The sequence below is a fragment of the Pieris rapae genome, chromosome 6, assembly GCF_905147795.1.
Source record: "Pieris rapae chromosome 6, ilPieRapa1.1, whole genome shotgun sequence".
Classification (NCBI taxonomy): Eukaryota; Metazoa; Arthropoda; class Insecta; order Lepidoptera; family Pieridae; genus Pieris; species Pieris rapae.
In genome coordinates, this window is record NC_059514.1 from 9909614 (window position 1) to 9929311 (window position 19698).

At 31.7% G+C, this 19698-nt stretch overlaps 2 protein-coding genes across 3 annotated transcripts; one reads left to right on the forward strand and one right to left on the reverse strand.

The window, feature by feature from the left end:
• The first annotated feature begins 821 nt into the window (after window positions 1–821).
• LOC110991708 lies at window positions 822–4271 on the forward strand. Its single transcript, XM_022257172.2, has 5 exons — window positions 822–914; window positions 1546–1640; window positions 2556–2729; window positions 3365–3518; window positions 3929–4271. The coding sequence occupies exons 1-5, from the start codon at window positions 905–907 to the stop codon at window positions 4042–4044; spliced, it is 549 nt and encodes a 182-aa protein (XP_022112864.2). The 5' UTR covers window positions 822–904; the 3' UTR covers window positions 4045–4271.
• On the reverse strand, window positions 4266–19386 carry LOC110991726. 2 transcript variants are annotated; one of them, XM_045628613.1, is made up of 6 exons: window positions 19271–19361; window positions 8412–8511; window positions 7016–7174; window positions 6092–6221; window positions 5241–5350; window positions 4266–4614 (listed from the first exon to the last, which is right to left on the reverse strand). In XM_045628613.1, exons 1-5 carry the CDS (start codon window positions 19297–19299, stop codon window positions 5253–5255), a joined length of 516 nt encoding a protein of 171 aa, XP_045484569.1. In that variant the 5' UTR covers window positions 19300–19361; the 3' UTR covers window positions 4266–4614; window positions 5241–5252. The 2 variants fall into 2 exon arrangements, with proteins under 2 accessions (XP_045484569.1, XP_022112886.1); XM_022257194.2 differs by lacking the exon at window positions 4266–4614 and having other exon boundaries at window positions 4991–5350; window positions 19271–19386.
• Between the last annotated feature and the right edge of the window lie 312 nt (window positions 19387–19698).

Consider the following 19698-nt stretch of genomic DNA (forward strand, 5'->3'; position numbering starts at 1 on the left):
TTTGACAGTCATTTGTTTCCAATAAAAAAGCAGAGACGAAGGACTTTTTGATACATTTTATCTGAACCAAATTCGTGCCTTTGCCTCTCACCATCATTTAATTGCGTCTTGACGGTACAAAAGATACGTATGATTACATTTATAACCAGCGGACCCGACAGACAAAAATATTTGCAATTTGGCAGTTTTTCGTTCTTACCGATTTTATAGTCGACGCAAAAAATTATCCTTAACAGAATCGTCTCCCTGATGATACGAGGTTCAGCTAGGGTGACCAAAGTATCTTCGCTTCCATTAACTTTGGCCACCCTTCTGTAACCCACTAAAAACCCCGAATGGGATGTTCAAACTAAGAGGCGAACTTAGGGTTCAAACCTGATTGGAAAATCTAAAGGGACAGTGGGAACCTAAAGGTGACAAACAGTTAAAAAAAATTGTGCCTCAATGACATAACATCGAGATAGGCTTAGAAACACACCTACAATGCTTAGACAACAGTGAGAGCTTGTAATGTAATATGAACTTTATTATATTGCAATAATGTTCAAATTAACTCTACATTTTAGTTAGTATACGTTTGTATGGGAAAAAGAAAAGGTCTGTTTTTAGGGCTGGAAATTGTTCGAATTTTTCTGGCCATAAAAACCATCCTTGGACTTTTAAAAAAATAATTGGTTAAAATTGGTTCAAGCGTTGTTGAGTCATGCGCTTACCAACACATTTTGCGATTCACTTATAAATTATAGGATATTTTACTAACATATGCACATACAGTTTAAAATAAAAGAAAGTAAGGAAATTAAAGTCTGATAGTAAATATACTGATATCACAAAATTTAGATAAGGACCCTGATAAGCTATCAATGTCCATTGTTAGTTTAGCGGACGGTTCGTGAAGTTCACAATGATGTCTAGTGAGTATTTTGTATATCATTTTTGTATTCTATAATAACATTTATACATTTTATACTCCATTTGATTTACTTGACTTGACTTGATTGACTTGACTTGACTTGATTTTAAAAATAATGCGTGATCATTTTGAAAGATTGTATCAGTTCATATATTTGATAAATTTCACATACATACAATCTGTACTTTATTTCTGGAGCTCTTGTCATATTTCTGTATTTGATTTTAAGACAGGGTTATTTGTAAAAGAATGACAATTTGAAGTGCACAACTAAATTAATTTCTTGTGAGAACGTATATAATTAATAAAAACCAAAGCGGTTTTCTAATGTAACATATTATTGTAATATATATTATTTTGTAAAATAAATAAAAAGAAAAGAAAAAAAAATGAAAAAATTGTTACTCAGTTACAGGGATGTACACAATAAAATTAGATAATAGAAACTGACATTTTTGTATGTATTGTATGGATTCAATTGCGATCAATGTATATAGACAGAAAAACTGTCACAAAGCGGGTTTAAACGATCTTAAACTTAACGACACACTATGATGTCTTTGGTGTAAATATGAACCAAATGTGACGTTATATTTATAACCAATTAATCTCTAAATTTTGTCTATTTATAGAATTTTCCAAATCATTGGAAGCAATACCTCGCCAACGCAGCTTTGCCTGCCTGTCATTGAAGTTTGGGAGTTTATTCTCTGGTTTAGCTATAATTGTAAGTTTATTTACTAAAATATTATATAAATAGTAGTCAAACAACATACAATCTTTGTTAGGAATCGTTCAAGTTTTCTAACATGTGGACACAATACAATGAGAGCATAGCAATGTGGAAGAGGCTGTTAACCAGGAGGGATCTTTGCCGGTTATATAACTGACTAGCTGATCCGAAGGCCCTTGGGGCGAAGGCCGAGAAGTTGTAGATTATTTAGCGGTCGTAATTACTTTGTTAACAGGTTTCAGGGTATCGTCATCGCAGTGATTATAGATAGTCGTAGATTTTTACAGTATTAATAAGTTAGCTTTGTCCATAAAGTCAATTTTATGCGTTTAGACTCCAAAATATAAATCATACATAAGTCAACGCCCATGGACAATTTGAAATTATGTCACTGAACAGTCGTAGACATCTAGCCGGTATCACGTTCTTTTACAAGTTGTTAAATGATTAACTACAGAACTGTAACTTTGCCATGTAACCATCTAAAATTCGCTATATTGGTGTGTTTGACAAATTCAAAAAGGCAGTAAAGATGCATGTTGAGTGAACACAGTTGACTAAAATTGAGACGGCTAATGGTGACGTGTATCTCGCTCGTATGTATATATATTGTTAAGTTTCTCATGTAAATAAAATACTTTTATTTTGTAATGAGAAATAAAGTTCTTTAAACATAACATCTAATAAAACACAGAACATTGTCATCCCTTATTTATTTCAAGATTCAAAAGGAGGAATTTCCAATTTCCGTTTGCAAAAACTAGATTGGCGTACGTATTTAGAGCTTGATAATATATTCGGTAGTAGACTGATAAATTAAAAACTTTATATTTACTATACTTGTAATGTATGTAATGTAAAATATATATGATGTGGTAGTTCAATAAATAAATAAAATTACGTTTTCAGTTATATTCAATACTCGCGCTTGCGCAATGCATCGTTGCGTTCAGCCATTTGCCAAAAGAGTTCACCACAGATGACTTCAACATTGTCTTTACGTATGCTGTGTTAGTCGGTGTTACATTTACCCACGCCTTGACTCTGTTTCTAAGCGCCATATTACTAGTTGGAGTTATCAGGGTAAGTACTTAATATAATACCTTAATAAGGTGACATGACTCGGCAGTATTAGTTGAATCATTACATAATATTATTAGCAATATTGTGAAAGGGTAAAATTGTAGAGGTACAAAAAGATAAACTTTTAATTAGTGTATTAAAAGTTTATCTTTTTGGTTGTTAAATATATAGCGCCTGTCAGATTTTACTAGCGAAGGTGTCTGTGTGATGTTTGTCGTAACCAACAACCAAGGCGTTCTACAGTTGATTGCTTTCACATCACAATCACCTCTTAGTGGCATCAGCCAATTGATACCTGAACTTATATGATCTAAGAGCTAACGTCCAATAGGTGCCTAAAGGCCAGCAACGCGTTTGTTACCTGCTCTGTAAGGATATATATATATATATATATATATAATATACTCTACAGCTCTACAGCTATACTCAGCGTCTTTAACGATTGCGGTTGCGCATAATATATAGATCTGTCTTTCCATGTGCGTCTATTGACTCTTGCTTGAATGGTGAAAGCAAACATCGTGAGGAAACCAGCAAGCTATATATCAGGCACAGGCTTATCACCAAATTAGTTTAAAAAGGTACCAAATAAAAGTATGCAATCCGAAGCTAAGCCAATATTTTTTGTCTTTCAGGAGAAACTGCCATTAATGAAACCATGGATCATGTGGATCTCCATACAAGTGGTTCTATCAGTCATTATGTTTGTTTTATGGACTACCTTTAGTCTGGTGAATCACGAAGGAAGTGGATCATTACTACTCTATGTCATAGAGTTCTTAGCTTTAAGTAAGTCATAATTTAATGTATTTGTAACACCAACCAGTAACCTTAAAAGGCTGGGAACAATCCATCCAGACCTCCAGCCGCGGGAGTGAGTTTCCACCCTGTTTGACCACTGTACTATAAATAACCCTTTGGCAAAATAGGAAAATTAAAAAAAAATTCATATTTAGGCAGCACAGTTTGTTTAGTTTGGTTAATACATTAACCTTTATAGTCGGTTAATTACTCTTTTAATGAGTCCAATTAATTCAGCTTATTTAAATTGTCAACCTCGTTCAAAAATTAACTACCGTCAACTAAAAAACGCTAGTTTGCAAGTGCTAAAAAAAGCCTTTAAACCAAAAACCATATCATATTAAAAAAAAATATATAGTTATATTTTTCGTGTATAATTTTAATATTTATTATTCTAGTGGTTCGTTTCTACATGCTGATGATTGTGACCAGTTTCTACAAGCAAGTAGAGGAAACTGGAGGAGAGACAGAAAGACTAAAGAATATTAACATTGACAGTTGGTATACTGCTTGATATACTCTATATTCAGACTATTTCCGGTTTAAAAAAGAAACTGAGCGTTTTTGAAAAAAGAACTTTTTTTGATGTTTCATTCATGAGGCGAAAACATTTTGTATATTTTAATAGGCTTTATAAATACGGGTCCTACAAAATAATCTATCGTATGTATCTTATATTGTTTTGATAATCTTTATTACTTTTGTTTTTATTGTAGCTAAAATAAATGATGCAAATAATTATCAGTTGTTTTATTTGGCATAATATCTTACATCTAATTAAATACATCAAAAATAATATTTACAATTCCGTGTAAACAATGTTAATATAAAAATATCATTAAGGCACTTATTCCTACATAACAATTTATGGTCCTGTATTTGATAATTATTGTAGTTTAAATAAAATACATTTACAATGTACCATTATATTATCACCATGGTATATGAAAATATATAAATACTAGCAGACTCGGCCAAGCGTTGCTGTGGCTAAGTGTTTTGTTATATTACATAGTAGTAAACTATTCAAGGGAAACGGTAGGAGAACTTATGTGAAAGGTTGGAACTTTTAACACAGCGCCATCTGTTAGAAACAAACAAATATTTGCAATAAAATAAAATAGCAACTATAAGTAAAGATCTAAGCTATCCTATCTCTTCAGTTGGACCAGACTGCTCGTGGTGTGCCAATTTAATTTAAAATCGGTTAACTAGTGTAGGAGTCCATCGCAGACAAACATCGTGACAGGAAATTTATATAAATATATCTTTTTCAGGTTCTTGATATAAAACTTTCATAAAACATAGCATAGAATCGATAAATTGGCGTCCAAGATCATACATAACATATTAAATAGATTCTTAAAATACCAGTCGCCTGTACTACTATTGTGGCGTAGCTTGGCCAGAATTTGTTTAGTACAAAATAGTTCATACTATCTTTAAATAAAAAAAGTAAAATCATACCTATGGCCATTTACCATTTTTTTATTCTGTGCACTATAAATACAACATTAATCTAATGGTAACATGTTATACATTTTAAAATACAGTTTCTATTTAAGATACATTTTGTTATCTCTGTTGTATCATAGTAAATATAAATGAGCAATCATAATTTAAGACTAAATAGTATAATAAAAATATATTTATAATATAATACGTTCTCAATTTAATATCAAACAAAGATCTCTTAATTTCTTAACTTACGTTTATTAAAAGTTAGACGTTTTCTCTTTCTCGCGTGTACTTCACGGAATCGTCTCGCTCCATCTTCACTATTGAACTCCATATGAGGATCACCAAGTAGATCTGTATCGCTGAAAATTTATAATATAAAAAAAAACTGTAACAGACGAGGTTATTTTTTTTAAAATATCGAACTAAGAAATAAAAACCCAAAATATTTTTTTAAAATAAAATTTATGTTATTGATTATATTTGTATAAAAGGATGTTTATTCCGAGATAAAAGACTCATGAGAAGTTTATAACCACTGACTGGTGATGGCGATGTTCAGAAACAAGACAACACTTACTTATCAACACATATGTCCAAATCCAATACATGCCTAAGCCTTTGCGATGCGGTAGCGTCAGCAGATTACACGGGTTTGCAAAAGTTCTTTCCCAAATTGCATTTTATAATTTTTCGGTTTAACGAAATCGAAAGAAAAATATTTTTCTTCGTATATAATTTGTCATTTGGATAGAACTTATTTTTAAGAACTTATTTTTAAACCACATATAATTAACTTTTTCATCTTTCATTTCAGGCTTTGGAACTTTTCATTTATTAGTTGTATATATATTATATGACTAATAAATTAAAATTATTATTATATATTATATTAGTCATCATCATAATCATTAGTCAATCTAATAGGCGAGTAATCTGCCTCCTGTTCCTGACTCACGGAAAATCGTTTAATTGCTAACATTGTGGTATAATTTAAAATTTAATTTAATTAAAAAATATTTGACATACAGAGTTACAGTACAGTAGACATACTTTTTTCTGGCCAGTCTAAAAATAACTATGAAGCTAAAAAATATACTTACTTAGTTGGAATAATATTAAGAAGAGCTCGCTAGCCGTCTCCTCACCCAGGAAGACCAGGCCATAGATAAAGGCGAGGATGGAGAACACAATCTCAAAGTAGAGGTATACTTTCATGAGGAGGACGTGTTTCTGTAAATTAATGTGTTTATTATCTATCTATTCTTACAATTGGGATGTTATGATTGAGATTCCTTAGGTTTTATGGAAAAATCAGCATAAAATAGTCAAGAAACGTGCCAGGTTAAATTTTTTATCCGACTTTAAATATGGTTATCAGTTCAGCCTTAATGTGTGTTATTATTTTATTTATTTATTTTATTTTATTTATTTATTACATAATTACATAGACTTACAGACTATGTATACGATAATGTCGAGAAAAAATCTCCCCGCTACGCGCTGTGTACCGTTCCTTTCCTCTCTTCAGGCAACCTAGACTAACTAATTCATCAAAGAAATCACGAACATTCTAAAATAGTTGAAAAACGTTTTAGTCTCTTCTCTCAACTGGGGATACAAAGTATGAAATATTTCATGCTGTTCTCTTGATTGTAGGATTGGACGCATCCCCATACTACAGTATCTTTTACGCCTACGCTTGCCCAATAGCAGTACAATGAGCAGAGTTTCTTGATCGATATCCATTTTGTAAATGAACTCGCATCGGTATTATTTTGGGGTCGAATACAACTGCTCCAAGTGGTTGTAGACGGTCATTATGTGGTCGTGTTGCAGTCGTGTAAGACTTCAACGCGACGGCTCTACAGCAGTCGGTCTCGACTGCAACAAGCGGCCCGTCTATGGCTAGCGTATTAGTCTAAAGAACTATAAGTGGTATTGGTTGGAATATACTTATATTGGCAGCTTCGTTCCACTGGTTGTTTTTATTGTATTAACTTTAGATAATATAAATATGTACCCACCATGTGTAATGCAGCGATGAATATGACAGACATGACGAACTCCAGTACCATAGATGTGGTGTCAATAATGAGCCGAGGGTATTCCGATTCGCCTGTCATATCTGATGAACGATTGACCACTAGGTATGATAGCATTGCGACGTCTAGTATCGACAGGATCTGAAAATGACATATTTATCTATTAAGGAAATACTTCAGTGGGCACCTGGTTACACGTACTGGTATTCGGATGGTATTTTGTATTCTGCCTTAAGACGTTAACGTCTGATGATGAAAAGCAAGTATTCCAAAGAACTCCTTTGAACACTCTCCATGGTGCATGCTGTAAAAGATGCAGAGAGATCCCACATATCTACGCACACAAAGTGAGTGGTCGTCGACCATTCGATTTATATGTACTTAGCACTTGCTTCCTTTTGTCTTATCTTGATAACCATACTAATACCGTTTCTGTTTCACCTGACGATGAAACATACGAGTATACATTAATTATAAAACTCATCCAGTATATACACCGTTTTACCGATTTTAATGTTAGCTAATTGCTATGATTTTATTATACTATAATAATAATAAAAATAATATAGATGTTTCTCAATTATTATTTAATAGTTCAAAGGCACAGAGCGTAGAGTTGGTTCTATTTAATATGATTTATTATTGTGATTAAGTATAACAATAATAATATATATAGAGATACATGTATGTAGGCGACATTGACCTCATGAGAATTGCATAATTAACACATTTCTATGGAAGAAACGAATTCGCACACGTCTACAATTTCACTTTGGAGAAAGTGGTCTGTTTATCCTTGATAAGTGTGTTTGACAACCAAATATCACTTCTGATTAAATCTTAGTATTTCTCTTATTAAATGTCTAGAAATCGTCGGTTTTGTCTTTAATATTATCATACATATAATAAGAAGAAAACCCTCGGCAGAGTGTATTTTTAATAAAAGCGAAGACTGATCTCATCACTCTGAATTCCAGGCTCGCGAGTGCGTTGCCGGCCTTTGAAGAATTCGTTAGCTCTTTTCCTGACGAACCCTAAGTCAAACTAGTTTGGGAACACTTCAGTGGGCATCTAGTTCCAAATAGTGGTGGCAAAGACTACTTTAAAATAAACCTCATTTGTAGACGACGGACGTCGAGGTGATAAGGGTGATATTGCGTAATCTGCCTCGGCGTCCGATGATGATGTGCGTTTGTTACACACAAACGCACATCATCAGATTACAATATAGCGAAAAATGATGCGTTTAATTGCAATCATACAATACATATAATAATACAATACGGTTCACAATCTATCGATAGTTTACAATCTTACTAGATAGATTGTAATATAACGATGTTTACAATGTTACGGTGACATATATAAATATACTTACTGTGTTGAAATATGCAAAGGTTATCAGGCCCTTTCGAAGTGGAAAACAGAAGCAGCATCTTGTGAATATTGGTATTTCCACTGACTCGCAGATTTTCTCTCTGAAAAATAAAAGATATTTTGCAACTACCGTACATATATATACGGTGTTGTACGGTAGTATCAACCGTATATATATATATATATATATATATATATATATATATATACGGTTGATTTGATTATATTTGTAATCGAAACAACTGTTAAAAGCGACAAAATTTTCTCTTGAATTGGTTTTAAAGCTTTAATATTTGGCTAAAAATACTAGTCATTATAATATCTATCTAGTTTCGTAATTTTATTCCTTTATGGATTTAATTAATAGTTATTCTATTTAAATGGGGAACTTAGGGTAAGGAAACGAAGACAATTTTCATAGATAATTTTTATCCTTATCACAGGAACAACCCATCCTTTTACGATACTGACATATTGTAACAACAGTGTGCTTGATTTCAATTAATTATAATAATAATAAAAAGTGTTTATTCATTTTAAGTACATTTTCTTTTCAAAGTGTTAGATTTGGAAACCCTTTTAAGTAAAAAATACCTGTGTCAAGGTTCCTAGCTCTTCCATAAACAAACTTAATTACTTAAAATTAAAAAAATATTTAACTTATTTTTTTAAATCGTTTCCTTTTTATTTTTTGAACCGTTATCATCACACCTAAGTGCATGAGTAAGTGTGAGGTTGTAAATGTGTGAGTGAGTGAATGAGTGAGTGAGTGAGTGAATGAGTAAAGTGTATTATATCGTGGGTCTCAAAAGTCGCTCTAACACTACATAAGGCGTGTTCATAAGCCAGTCCTTTATTAGGATTTTTAGGTTGTAGGCGGTGAGCGGGTAGATATGAAGCAGCCTATTTAATTAATTATTGTAGAAGTTACACGATAGTAGGCTAGTAGAACTAGCAGAACTATGCCCGAAGTTCGATATTCAAACAAGGCCCAAATGAACTACGAAAAACTAGTAGGTGGCTATCGCAAATAAATTTAAACATCACGTTAAATATCACTAGAGAATCATTTCATAAAAGGGAATTTTTTTTTGTTAGACCAAAGAGTCACAAATCCCCGAGGATATCTTGAGAGAAATCAGTAGGCTAAAACACAAATCTTTCTCGATCATTGTCGCTATCATCCCAGTCCGATAACTGACCTAGATTCTCCAGATCACTGTAACTTGAAAATAAACATTTTCGGTCAAAAGGGATCACAATGATAAATGTCAAAATTCGAGCTGTCAAATTCAAATATTTTTTTATAAATATATAAATCTCCTGTCACGATGTTTGTCCGCGATGGACTCTTAAACTTCTTTACCGATTATAAATTAAATTGGCACACCGTGAGCAGTCTGGTCCAACTTAAGAGATAGGAGAACTTAGATCTTGAATTATAGTCGCAATTTTATTTTATTGCAAATTATTTGTCTATAATTAATTGACAGTCACAATTATATGTTAACTCCAAAAGATTCTAACAGATGGCGATACTTTTCATGTCATATAAGCTAATATCATGATTACCACGTGTTATTGAGGCTAAAGTATAAATTAAATTTATTTTGTGAAACGAAGTTCGTGGGGGCAGCCAGTATATTATAAAAGATTTGACATTTTCATATAAATATTAATCCAAGAAAACCGATTGTTCCTCCAAAGAAGAAAAAACAAATTGAAAAGTTACTTTAACTATATGATTTTATAATTAAAAATCTATCCATAATTAAAATTTGAGTTTTGAATTTATTTCTACATGTGGGTTTTAGTGTCTTCTTTAGGAACAAACTTCGTTTAAATAAATATATTTACTTTTCTTATCAGAAAGTTACAGTATAAATAGACGCGACTGATAACACGATCATGGCGGCTGAGCTAAGCTAGCAAAAACAGTATTCAATTATTCAAACAGTATAAAATTAATTCCATTAAAAAAAAGACGATCGTGGAATTGTTTAGTTCTCTCACTCAGTTCAGTAATTCACACTATGTCCATTGTGCGATTAAAGCTGAGTTATTAATAAAAATAATAATATATTCGCAAGAGTAAAGTACAATTATTATTATATTAGTATTATGGTGGTACAATCTAAAGTTCGCATATTCTGGAACATAATGGCGTGCAAATTTGTCTTAAAAGAAATTTTACATAGAAGTTACATAAATTATGAGTCATATCTTTTTAGTCAATTCTTATATTTCTAAAATATTAATACATTATATAGGTATGTAAAACCTATAGACAATGCCGATTTATATTTATTATTAAGTGCAATTAAAAGCCGATTGATAATTATAATTATCTACTCATTTCTTAGGTAAAAACCAAGCAAAAATGCAAAGTAAAAACATGTTTTAACGTAAAAAATCTATTCGGATTCATCGGCAAAGGCCACTTTCACCTGACCTTCATTTGATGTCCTCAATTACGTTTGAACTTCAAACCTTGAATTTCAATATAAATAGAGTTTAAAGCAGATGTATATAACATCGGCACCAAAAGTCTCGAAACGGTACCTGGGGAACAATACAGGTGATGATTATGAATAATCAAAATATTTCGCATCGCTTTTTGCGTGTTAATTCTCAGACACGTAAACATAGCGAACATATAAAAAACTAAGACTGTTAATGAATCTATTTTAAGCTATTCATTAGTATTGTACAAAATTAAGTCAATATAATATTACTTATTAGCCATAATTATTGTTTAGGCTAGATTCTAATTCGCATTTTTTTGTGAACTTTATTGTAAGAAAAAAGAATCTTATATTTAGTAAATTTAATACTTTATACAAGTTTTTTACTACGTATGAATGCAATATTTTAAATCCAATACCCTTTTGAGATGCGGAAATCATAATGCAAGTCTGACTATATGTATTTACAAAACTTCGAAAGGATTTTCTGGCATTTATTTATATCTGAGAACGAGATTCTAAGAAATTATTACTATTGCACTTTTGTAAATAATATTGTATTTATTGTTAGAAACTAATTTATTTATTTTATATAGCCTTTTTTCAAATAATTTCATACCACATGTATAACTAACCTACTTTAATTTTTCTCGCTAAGATTCATTCATTCTTTGAGAAATAAAGTATCTTTAATTCGAATAAAATAGGATAGGCAAAGTACTGTAATCAAATTATTAAATACTTCCGCCGTCAAAACAATTTGACAGAAAGAGACGAACTACGTTTTATCTTTATTACTTAAAATTTTTTGTCTCGTATAGTATGTTTTTATTTCCGTAATGATTAAAGTTAAGGTGTTTAAACTTTTGTCCAACACGCTGATATAAGAGTAAACGATGAAGCAATGTTACGCCTCAGAGCTTCTATTTCTGACGGAAAGCCTAACGTTATTGCCGGATGTAGATAATTATTTCAATTATTATTTGGTTCAAAGTATGGACGCTACTGAGATACAGGAAAGATTATACAACTGTGGTCAATGATTTTAAATTAAATAAAAATAGCCTGTGTTCATTAACTACACAATCACGATTAGATTAAGTCTATGTTATGTTTAACATTTGGAGGAGTCAATTTTTTCATTTGACTCTTATCCTCCATTTTCCAATCCTTTCCCACTATCCCTTTCCATCTTCCCATCTTCCTGGTGGACATCCTCTCTATTTTCCCACCAATTAATTATTATTAATTAAGGGTTTTCGACCCATCTGTCATGACAAACGCGGGCAATGTGATTATTTCCACTATAAGTATTTTGTTTGTGTTACCATGGCTGTAATCTATTTTTAACTTTGTCTTTAAAATCTTAGATACTTGAACCTAGCAGGACACAAATTAAATAAAGCAGTTCATAAGGTCTCAGATTCAAATCCGGCCGCTAACAATAAAACGATTCAACACAATTCTAAGAACAGACACTTGTGTGTTGCTGTGTTGAAATGTTGCTCCCTGGAACTCACGTTGACATACCATAATATCAACTTGATGACCTGTATTTAACCTTGATCACGCACCAATGCATCCACAGATCATCCAAAGATCACATTACAACACTTGTATTACAGAATATATAAATGTTTCTTACACATAGACTCTTCCTTTCTAAAACTTTATATCATTGCAATTCTATATACTTTATAGTGCGTAAATAATATTATCTACTCTACAGATCTTATTATGGGTCATTCAAAAAATGTGACCATGGAGAAGAATGACTATACGGCTCAAAATTCAAAACATTAGCCGTAACTAAAATCTTGATTAAATTTAAAGATGTCTTATTTCATAGCTCTATTGATTGATCCCAAATGGAATCACTGGAATTTAAAACAGTTATGTATATGATTTTATATATATATTATATAAAATCATATACATAACTGTTAAGATACATTAAAATTTGCTTTTTGTTATTAGAATACCAAAAAGAGTTGCGGGCTTCAGTTTAGTTGGTTACAAGCTAAAACACATTACTGCTTCAGTGAGAAACACATATGTGTGTGTTTATAAGCAAGTAAAGTACCTTCGACCAATTTCTGAGTTGTATTAAAAAAAATACTCTGTTTTTTTTATAAATAAAACAGTGGGCAAACGCGCAGACACTGACGTGATGTTAAATGCTGCCTACGAACATTGCCAGAAGGCTCGCAAGTGCGTTGTCGGTTTTTAAATTATTTCTTGAAATTATTCCTTATTTCTTGAAGTCGCTGCAATTCTATTGAAATGAGATCAGACATAATTTTTCGTGTGTTATATCTGCAGTAAATTCCAAATAACCAACGTTTCCTTACTATTGTAGTTTCATATTTTGATGGTGTTATATTATAATCTACCATGACTGCGTATTTCAATTGTAATCTGCACGTAAGGCCATGTGACAAGTGATAATAGGATGGTAAAATTAACAGTCCCTATTGTGATAACAGAAACGTACTATATTTGTTAATTTTTGCTGTTTATATTTGACTTTGAAAATCAATCAATTTTGACATATGTGTTCAAAGAACAGTTTTTTATGTTACTGGAGGTAAACGGGTAGGATGCTCATTTACAGAAGGCTCGCAAGTGCGTTGCCGACCTTTAAAAAATTGGTACTTTTTTTCTTGAAGGACCCTAGGTCGAATTGGTTCGGAAATACTTCAGTGGGCAGCTGGTTCCACAAAGTGGTGGTGCGCGGCAAAATCTGACAGATTTCGTATAATTTTTTTTATAGGCAAGTAGGTGAACTCTTTTGTGCCTAACGCGCCATTGATTTGAGTCTAAATCATGCCTTTTTTTTGTTTACTACGAACATAAACGATAATGAGTTAATATGTCTCGTTAGTAGGTTAACCAAGGCAGAAGGGAAATAACCTTGCAAGTTTCCTAGTAATTTAGTGAATAATAGCTCCAACGATGTGTGTAATTTTGTGCACAATTTGTGTGCATTGAAACCGTAATTTATGAAATTCTCCCGCAGATGTCCTACAAGTTTGAATAAATCTGCTCTCCAGTCTGGCATTATTTATTATCTTTAGATCATAATTTTACTGTATTAGATTATAAATGAAAGGAGATATGTGGGTAACAATCAATATGTTTGGCCAGTTAGAAACATTGCTAAAGAAAACTTTTTGAATTTAAATTTTAGAACTCCTTGGTAACCTAATGTAGTATATTTCATTTATTTGTCATTTGTTTTTCCAATTGGCGGCAAATCTAAAACTCTTGTTCAGTGCTGTGACGCATGATAGAGAGAGAGAGTGACCTATCAGCAGATACGGGCAAGCCTAGGCGTCAGAAAGCTTTGTATCAGATGTATTACCTATACTTGAACCGATGACCCGAAATACCTTCGCATGGAATGGTGTCGCCAAATGTTAGATAAGTTCAACGGCGCTGACTTAAATTCTCTATTTGACATCGTCTAAAAATTGTCAGTTTCACCTAGGTATTTGTGAGAATAGAGTAATAAAATACACTATTACGATAATAAACCAAAGTTACATACATATTTATTAGACACAAATGTCGAGGTCATGATTTAGAAAGCTGGAAGCTTCCCACTAATAAAGCACACAATAAGCTGATTATTAAGCTTTTTATTTTACGAAAAAGTTTTACTTAATAATAAAATCTATCTCTAATCTATCATGTGTTGCCGAGCTGTTTTCATTACAATATTTTTATACTATTATTTGTTTTATTTATTTATATATTATAATAAATATAAAGATTTTTTTTTAATATTTACCTAATTAATATAATTACTAGGACTCACTAACTTATCATAGAGAAGTAATACTTTAGAGATGTGACCAAATTGGTGAAATATTATTTATGATACAATAATTCCTCAAGAGGAAGAGGCCTTGCGAGTGGGTAGCCGGGCTTTTAACAATAAGAAATATACCCGGTAATATAATATATATTTATAGGTTCTAAAACGCCGTGTATGCATAAAATAATTAAACAAAAGAAGGTTAATTAAACAAGAATCCACAAGATATAAATATAAACTAAATGTCGTTAAGAGCATGATAAAGTGTTATGGTAAGTCGGCATATTGTTGTAAAATACATCAAGATTTTCATCAAATAATTTGAAACTCCAATAACATTACCAATTAAACAAAAATATCACTCAATGCCATTAATAATATAAACATTTAATTTCCACTGATGGAATCATAACATCGATATTTGAGTTCCATACTGTTATGATCTAAGTGTTTTTCTCTGCTTGACTGTTCGACTTTCGAAAAGCCAGCCAGAAGACTTGCGATCTGGACCTCGAGACTGACATGAGGATATCCCAGGAAGGGCTATTTGACATGTTGCTCTAGCATAGATCGCAGCTGTAAAAATCCTCCCACAGGATTAACAAATATGTCAAATAATTGTGAATTTGTGGGGTTCTAGATTGTTACGGGTTCCATAAAAGAAGCCACACGCGCTTAACACATGCATACACAAACAATTACAAACTGAAAACAAGCGAAGGATTCCCCGTTTAGTTTGATATACGCACATCGCTCATGAGTTGACTAATCCCAGGGATTATCATCCAATCTTATGTAGATATTTTTTAGTTCAAAATATCGTCTATTGTTTTCAGTGCTGGGCTGCAGCACAAAAAGCCCTTAGGACCTGTCGCCATTCTCCAAAAAGTACAGTTTCTTTCCATTCTTTGTCATCGTTTCTTAAAGAACGGCAAATTTAAAACATATATGATGAAGTTGAGTAGTTTATGTATCCATTTTGAAAGATCGATACACGATTTAAATAACGATAGAAAAACAATATAGCCAATTTATGACACTTTGAATTCATTTATAAACGAAATAATATATGGAACATGATTTTGAAATGAGCATGATATATTTTATCGTGAGCCAAGTAATTCATTTCAGAAACGAAAATTGACAACATTTCATAAATTTAACGTTTTACATAACTAATTGTTATTACGGGCCAGCTCAGGGCTGCGATGTGTGATGTGTGCTGCCACTGCTTGTCCACCCAGATACACTGACACAGAAATTAGATCCGCCCCTTAATACAATAGGTGGCGCTTTTGGATGACTTAGTGGTAAGTCAAATAACAACCTAACATTGATTTCCGGTGATAAAATAAATGTTTTTCGTAAATGATGAAACAGAATTAAATGGATGATGATATGAAACATAATAAACTGGTCTAAAGAGATATCAATCAAGGCAACGTAAACATATTTATAATATGACATCACACATTTCGTGGAAATAAACCATATACTAAAAATAAATTACGTTGTCTATATAGAATAAATGTATTAAAATTGATGAATAGACAAAATATCTCTTTCAATCTATCTATTCTACTATTCTAATCGACCTCTCTCTCTGTAATCGGTAGCTCATTTCGGAACATTGTGATCAGCAATGAACCATTTGGAACGGACTATTTCTACCGGTTTCTATCCAGCGTCTCTCTTTATACAGTCTTGTAGTTTCTTATTCGTACTAAATGTTAATGTTACTAAAACAGTTGATGATCGAAGTGCATACTGAAACGCGCAAAGTCGCGCGCAGCATTAACAAAAAAAAATTAATTACTAGAATATATAACGAAATTGGCAAGGTTCAAGTCATTACTTTTAATTAGACTTTATTCTTCATTAATACCAAACTAACAATAAGATTATTTTCGTATGAAATACCGCGACCTTGCATGATATTTAGAAAATATATATTAAGAAATTATTAGTATTATTATTAGTATATTCAAATTACGTTTTAAATATTTAAATAAATGAGCAGTGTTGACTTGGCCTGAAGTGGATTCAACAAATGGATTCTGTCAATCGTATTCGTACCATGAAGGAAAATATCGTGAGGAAACTGGGATATGGCATCCCAGCCACCTAAAAACGAGGGCGTATGTCAGAGATAAATGGCTAATCACCTATTTGCTTAAGAAAAAGTAAAAGACCAAAAAACCGATATATTCTATTCTATCTATTATAGATAAAATAAAATTATACTGTACGTTTGTATGTCACTGAACTCCTCTTAAACGGATGGGCTGATTTGAATGATTTTTTTTGTATGGTGGAGCACTGGATGATTTAGATTCACAAATCAGCCCGGCAGATGGCGTTTCAGTCATTACTTTCATACTTTGTTTAATATCCGAATCCCTTGAATTATTATGCAGGACAACGTCTGTCGGGTCCGCGAGTAATATGATGTAACAACAAATAACAAAGAAATAATGTAACCTTGAAAATGTAAAATTTCAAGTTTAATACAAAGCATGTAAAAAATGTTATCGAAATGTTACGCCATTTTATATTTATTATCAACTATTTCGAATTACAATTATTCCGTAATAAAAAATTAGTATACCATTCGCTTGGTATTTAAACACAATAAAATATTTAATACGAAATATCGAAATCGATTAACTAAACTAAACAAAAAAGTATTTTATGAAGTATTGCGAAAAACGTAAAATGCTGAATTTTTATTTATAACTTGAATTCATATGGACTAATTTATTGTTTATATTTAACATTTTTTGTGGAGGTTTGATTAAATTTTTCCATTGAAAGATTGCTTATGTTCTAATGTAATTAATGTGTATGTGTGTTAAATTTGTAATGTCATATTTTGTTTTATTTTTTAGGTATACACATTGTTTTATAACGTATTCATAAATAATTAAAAGTTCTAAATCTAGTAATTACACATATATTATGTGTGGCGGAAGGTCCTATAGATAAAGAAAAATTTATCATACCAGCCTTCAGCCAGTTCCTTGCGTTATGCCTCATTGGTGGGTTGGATTGACATTTCGAACATATTAATTAGAATGTAGAACATCTCTATATATATAATATAATCTTAATATATATATTTCTTGTGTGCGTGTGTACATACAGTCACATGACTGAACTCCTCCTAAACGACTGGACCAATTTTGATGAAATTTTTTGTGTGTGTTCGTGGAGATTCGAGAATAGTTTAGATTCACAATTTTGTCCGCTGGACAATGTTTTTTTAAATTAATTAGTAGTTGTTGATTTTGGAATGTTTTACATTGGATCCGACAGACGGCGCTACCATCGCAGTGTCAAATTTTAAATAATATTCGAATTTTAATTTTAGTCTGTCCCGAAATTTAAAAAAAGTTTTGTTATATCGTGTGTGACCATGTGCTGGATCGTTAGATATTGTCATAACATTTGAATAATAACTTTCATCAAAATGGCTTATTAAAAATTGAAATTTTGAAATTAAAGACGTGTAGACAGGACAACGTCTGTTGGATCCGCTAGTAATATATAAAATTCTCGTGTCACAATGTTCGTTCCCATGCTCCTCCGAAACGGTAGACCGATTCTTATGTAATTTTTATGCATATTCAGTAAGTCTGAGAATTGACTACTATCTATATTTCAAACCCTTAACTGATAAGGGGTGTCCACATCAAAATATTTTATTTTTATTTTAAGACAATTTTTTTGTTTTTATTCTTTTATGATACAACATACAGAAATACATACAACCCTTAATTTGCACCCCTCTACGACCAACCCCTTTTTTATTATAGTAGATAGTTGTGTTTATTGAACTAAAAAAAATCATAGAAATTATATCCATGGCTAAACGACGTTTGCCGGGTCAGTATACTATGACTGTTTTTTTATAGAACAGGGGGGAAACGGGCAGCAGGTGCACCTGATGTTAAGTGATACCGCCGCCCATGGACACTCTCAATGCCAGAGGGTTAGCGAGTGCGTTACCGGCCTTTTAATCTTTCATTGGTTTTGTCAAGTCAATGAATGAATTTTAGCCCCAAATAATATTGGTCTGCGGTTTAGACGTTAAGGTCTAATAACAAAAATAGGTAGTAAAATTAATAATATAAATTTATTATAATAATAAGAATATTGTGCAGCCAATATCGTTGCCTAAGTTTTTACTATTTTTACATATAGGTATGAACATTTATTACATAATTTTCTGAAAAATCATTTTTACATTACCGACAGTTTTTGCTGCGATTATGTTGTAATTACGCGGTAAATTGAACACTTCCCTGTTAAAGACGTCACTAAAGAAAACCACAGACTAATCTCTAGATTATGGCATCGTAGAAATAGAAATAAATAAAAATATATTCACCACAAAATATAAAAAGCACGCGAATTTAATTAATATCAATTAAAAAATATAAATTAACAGGTAACACAAGAATAATACTCATCCCGGTGTAGCACAGATTAAAAATAACTTTAGATATCAAAATACCACAGATTAGGACATGCATCCGATAAAAAACACAAATCAACTTTCGCTTTCGCACTTACTTTAAACTTGTTTGGAGTGTGGCCGACATAGTGAAATGCGTCTTTACCGTTGCGCAGTTTTACAATAACTGGTTGGTGCTCAATCTTCTGCTAACATAGGTTGTACGGCGCAAAATAATACGGTCAGATTAAAGTGATTACATGTTTATATGGGAACATAATATTTAATCAAAAATCCCCGGAATCCATCTAGATATCTTAGGATAAGTTGTTACTTACCTACCATTAAATATAACATATTTTATTTAAAAAAACATCACATGGATATTAAATTGAATGTATTTTTTTTATAAATAAGTAAACATCAATTTTACTACAAAAACCATTATTTTAGAATTTATTGGATATAACTGTGAGATTATTCACATTTGGTATGCACTTTTTTAGGAGTTATTTTTACTAACATTACTACTAACTGATGCAAAGAT

Coding starts and splice junctions, on each gene's coding strand:
- LOC110991708 (XM_022257172.2), top strand. Junction 1,641..2,555: donor TCTCTGGTTTAGCTATAATT/GTAAGTTTATTT, acceptor TTACGTTTTCAG/TTATATTCAATACTCGCGCT. Junction 2,730..3,364: donor TACTAGTTGGAGTTATCAGG/GTAAGTACTTAA, acceptor TTTGTCTTTCAG/GAGAAACTGCCATTAATGAA.
- LOC110991726 (XM_045628613.1), bottom strand. CDS start 19,299: ATGTCGGCCACACTCCAAACAAGTTTAAA. Junction 7,175..8,411: donor CCTTTGCATATTTCAACACA/GTAAGTATATTT, acceptor TGTCATTTTCAG/ATCCTGTCGATACTAGACGT. Junction 5,351..6,091: donor CTTAATATTATTCCAACTAA/GTAAGTATATTT, acceptor ATAAATTTTCAG/CGATACAGATCTACTTGGTG.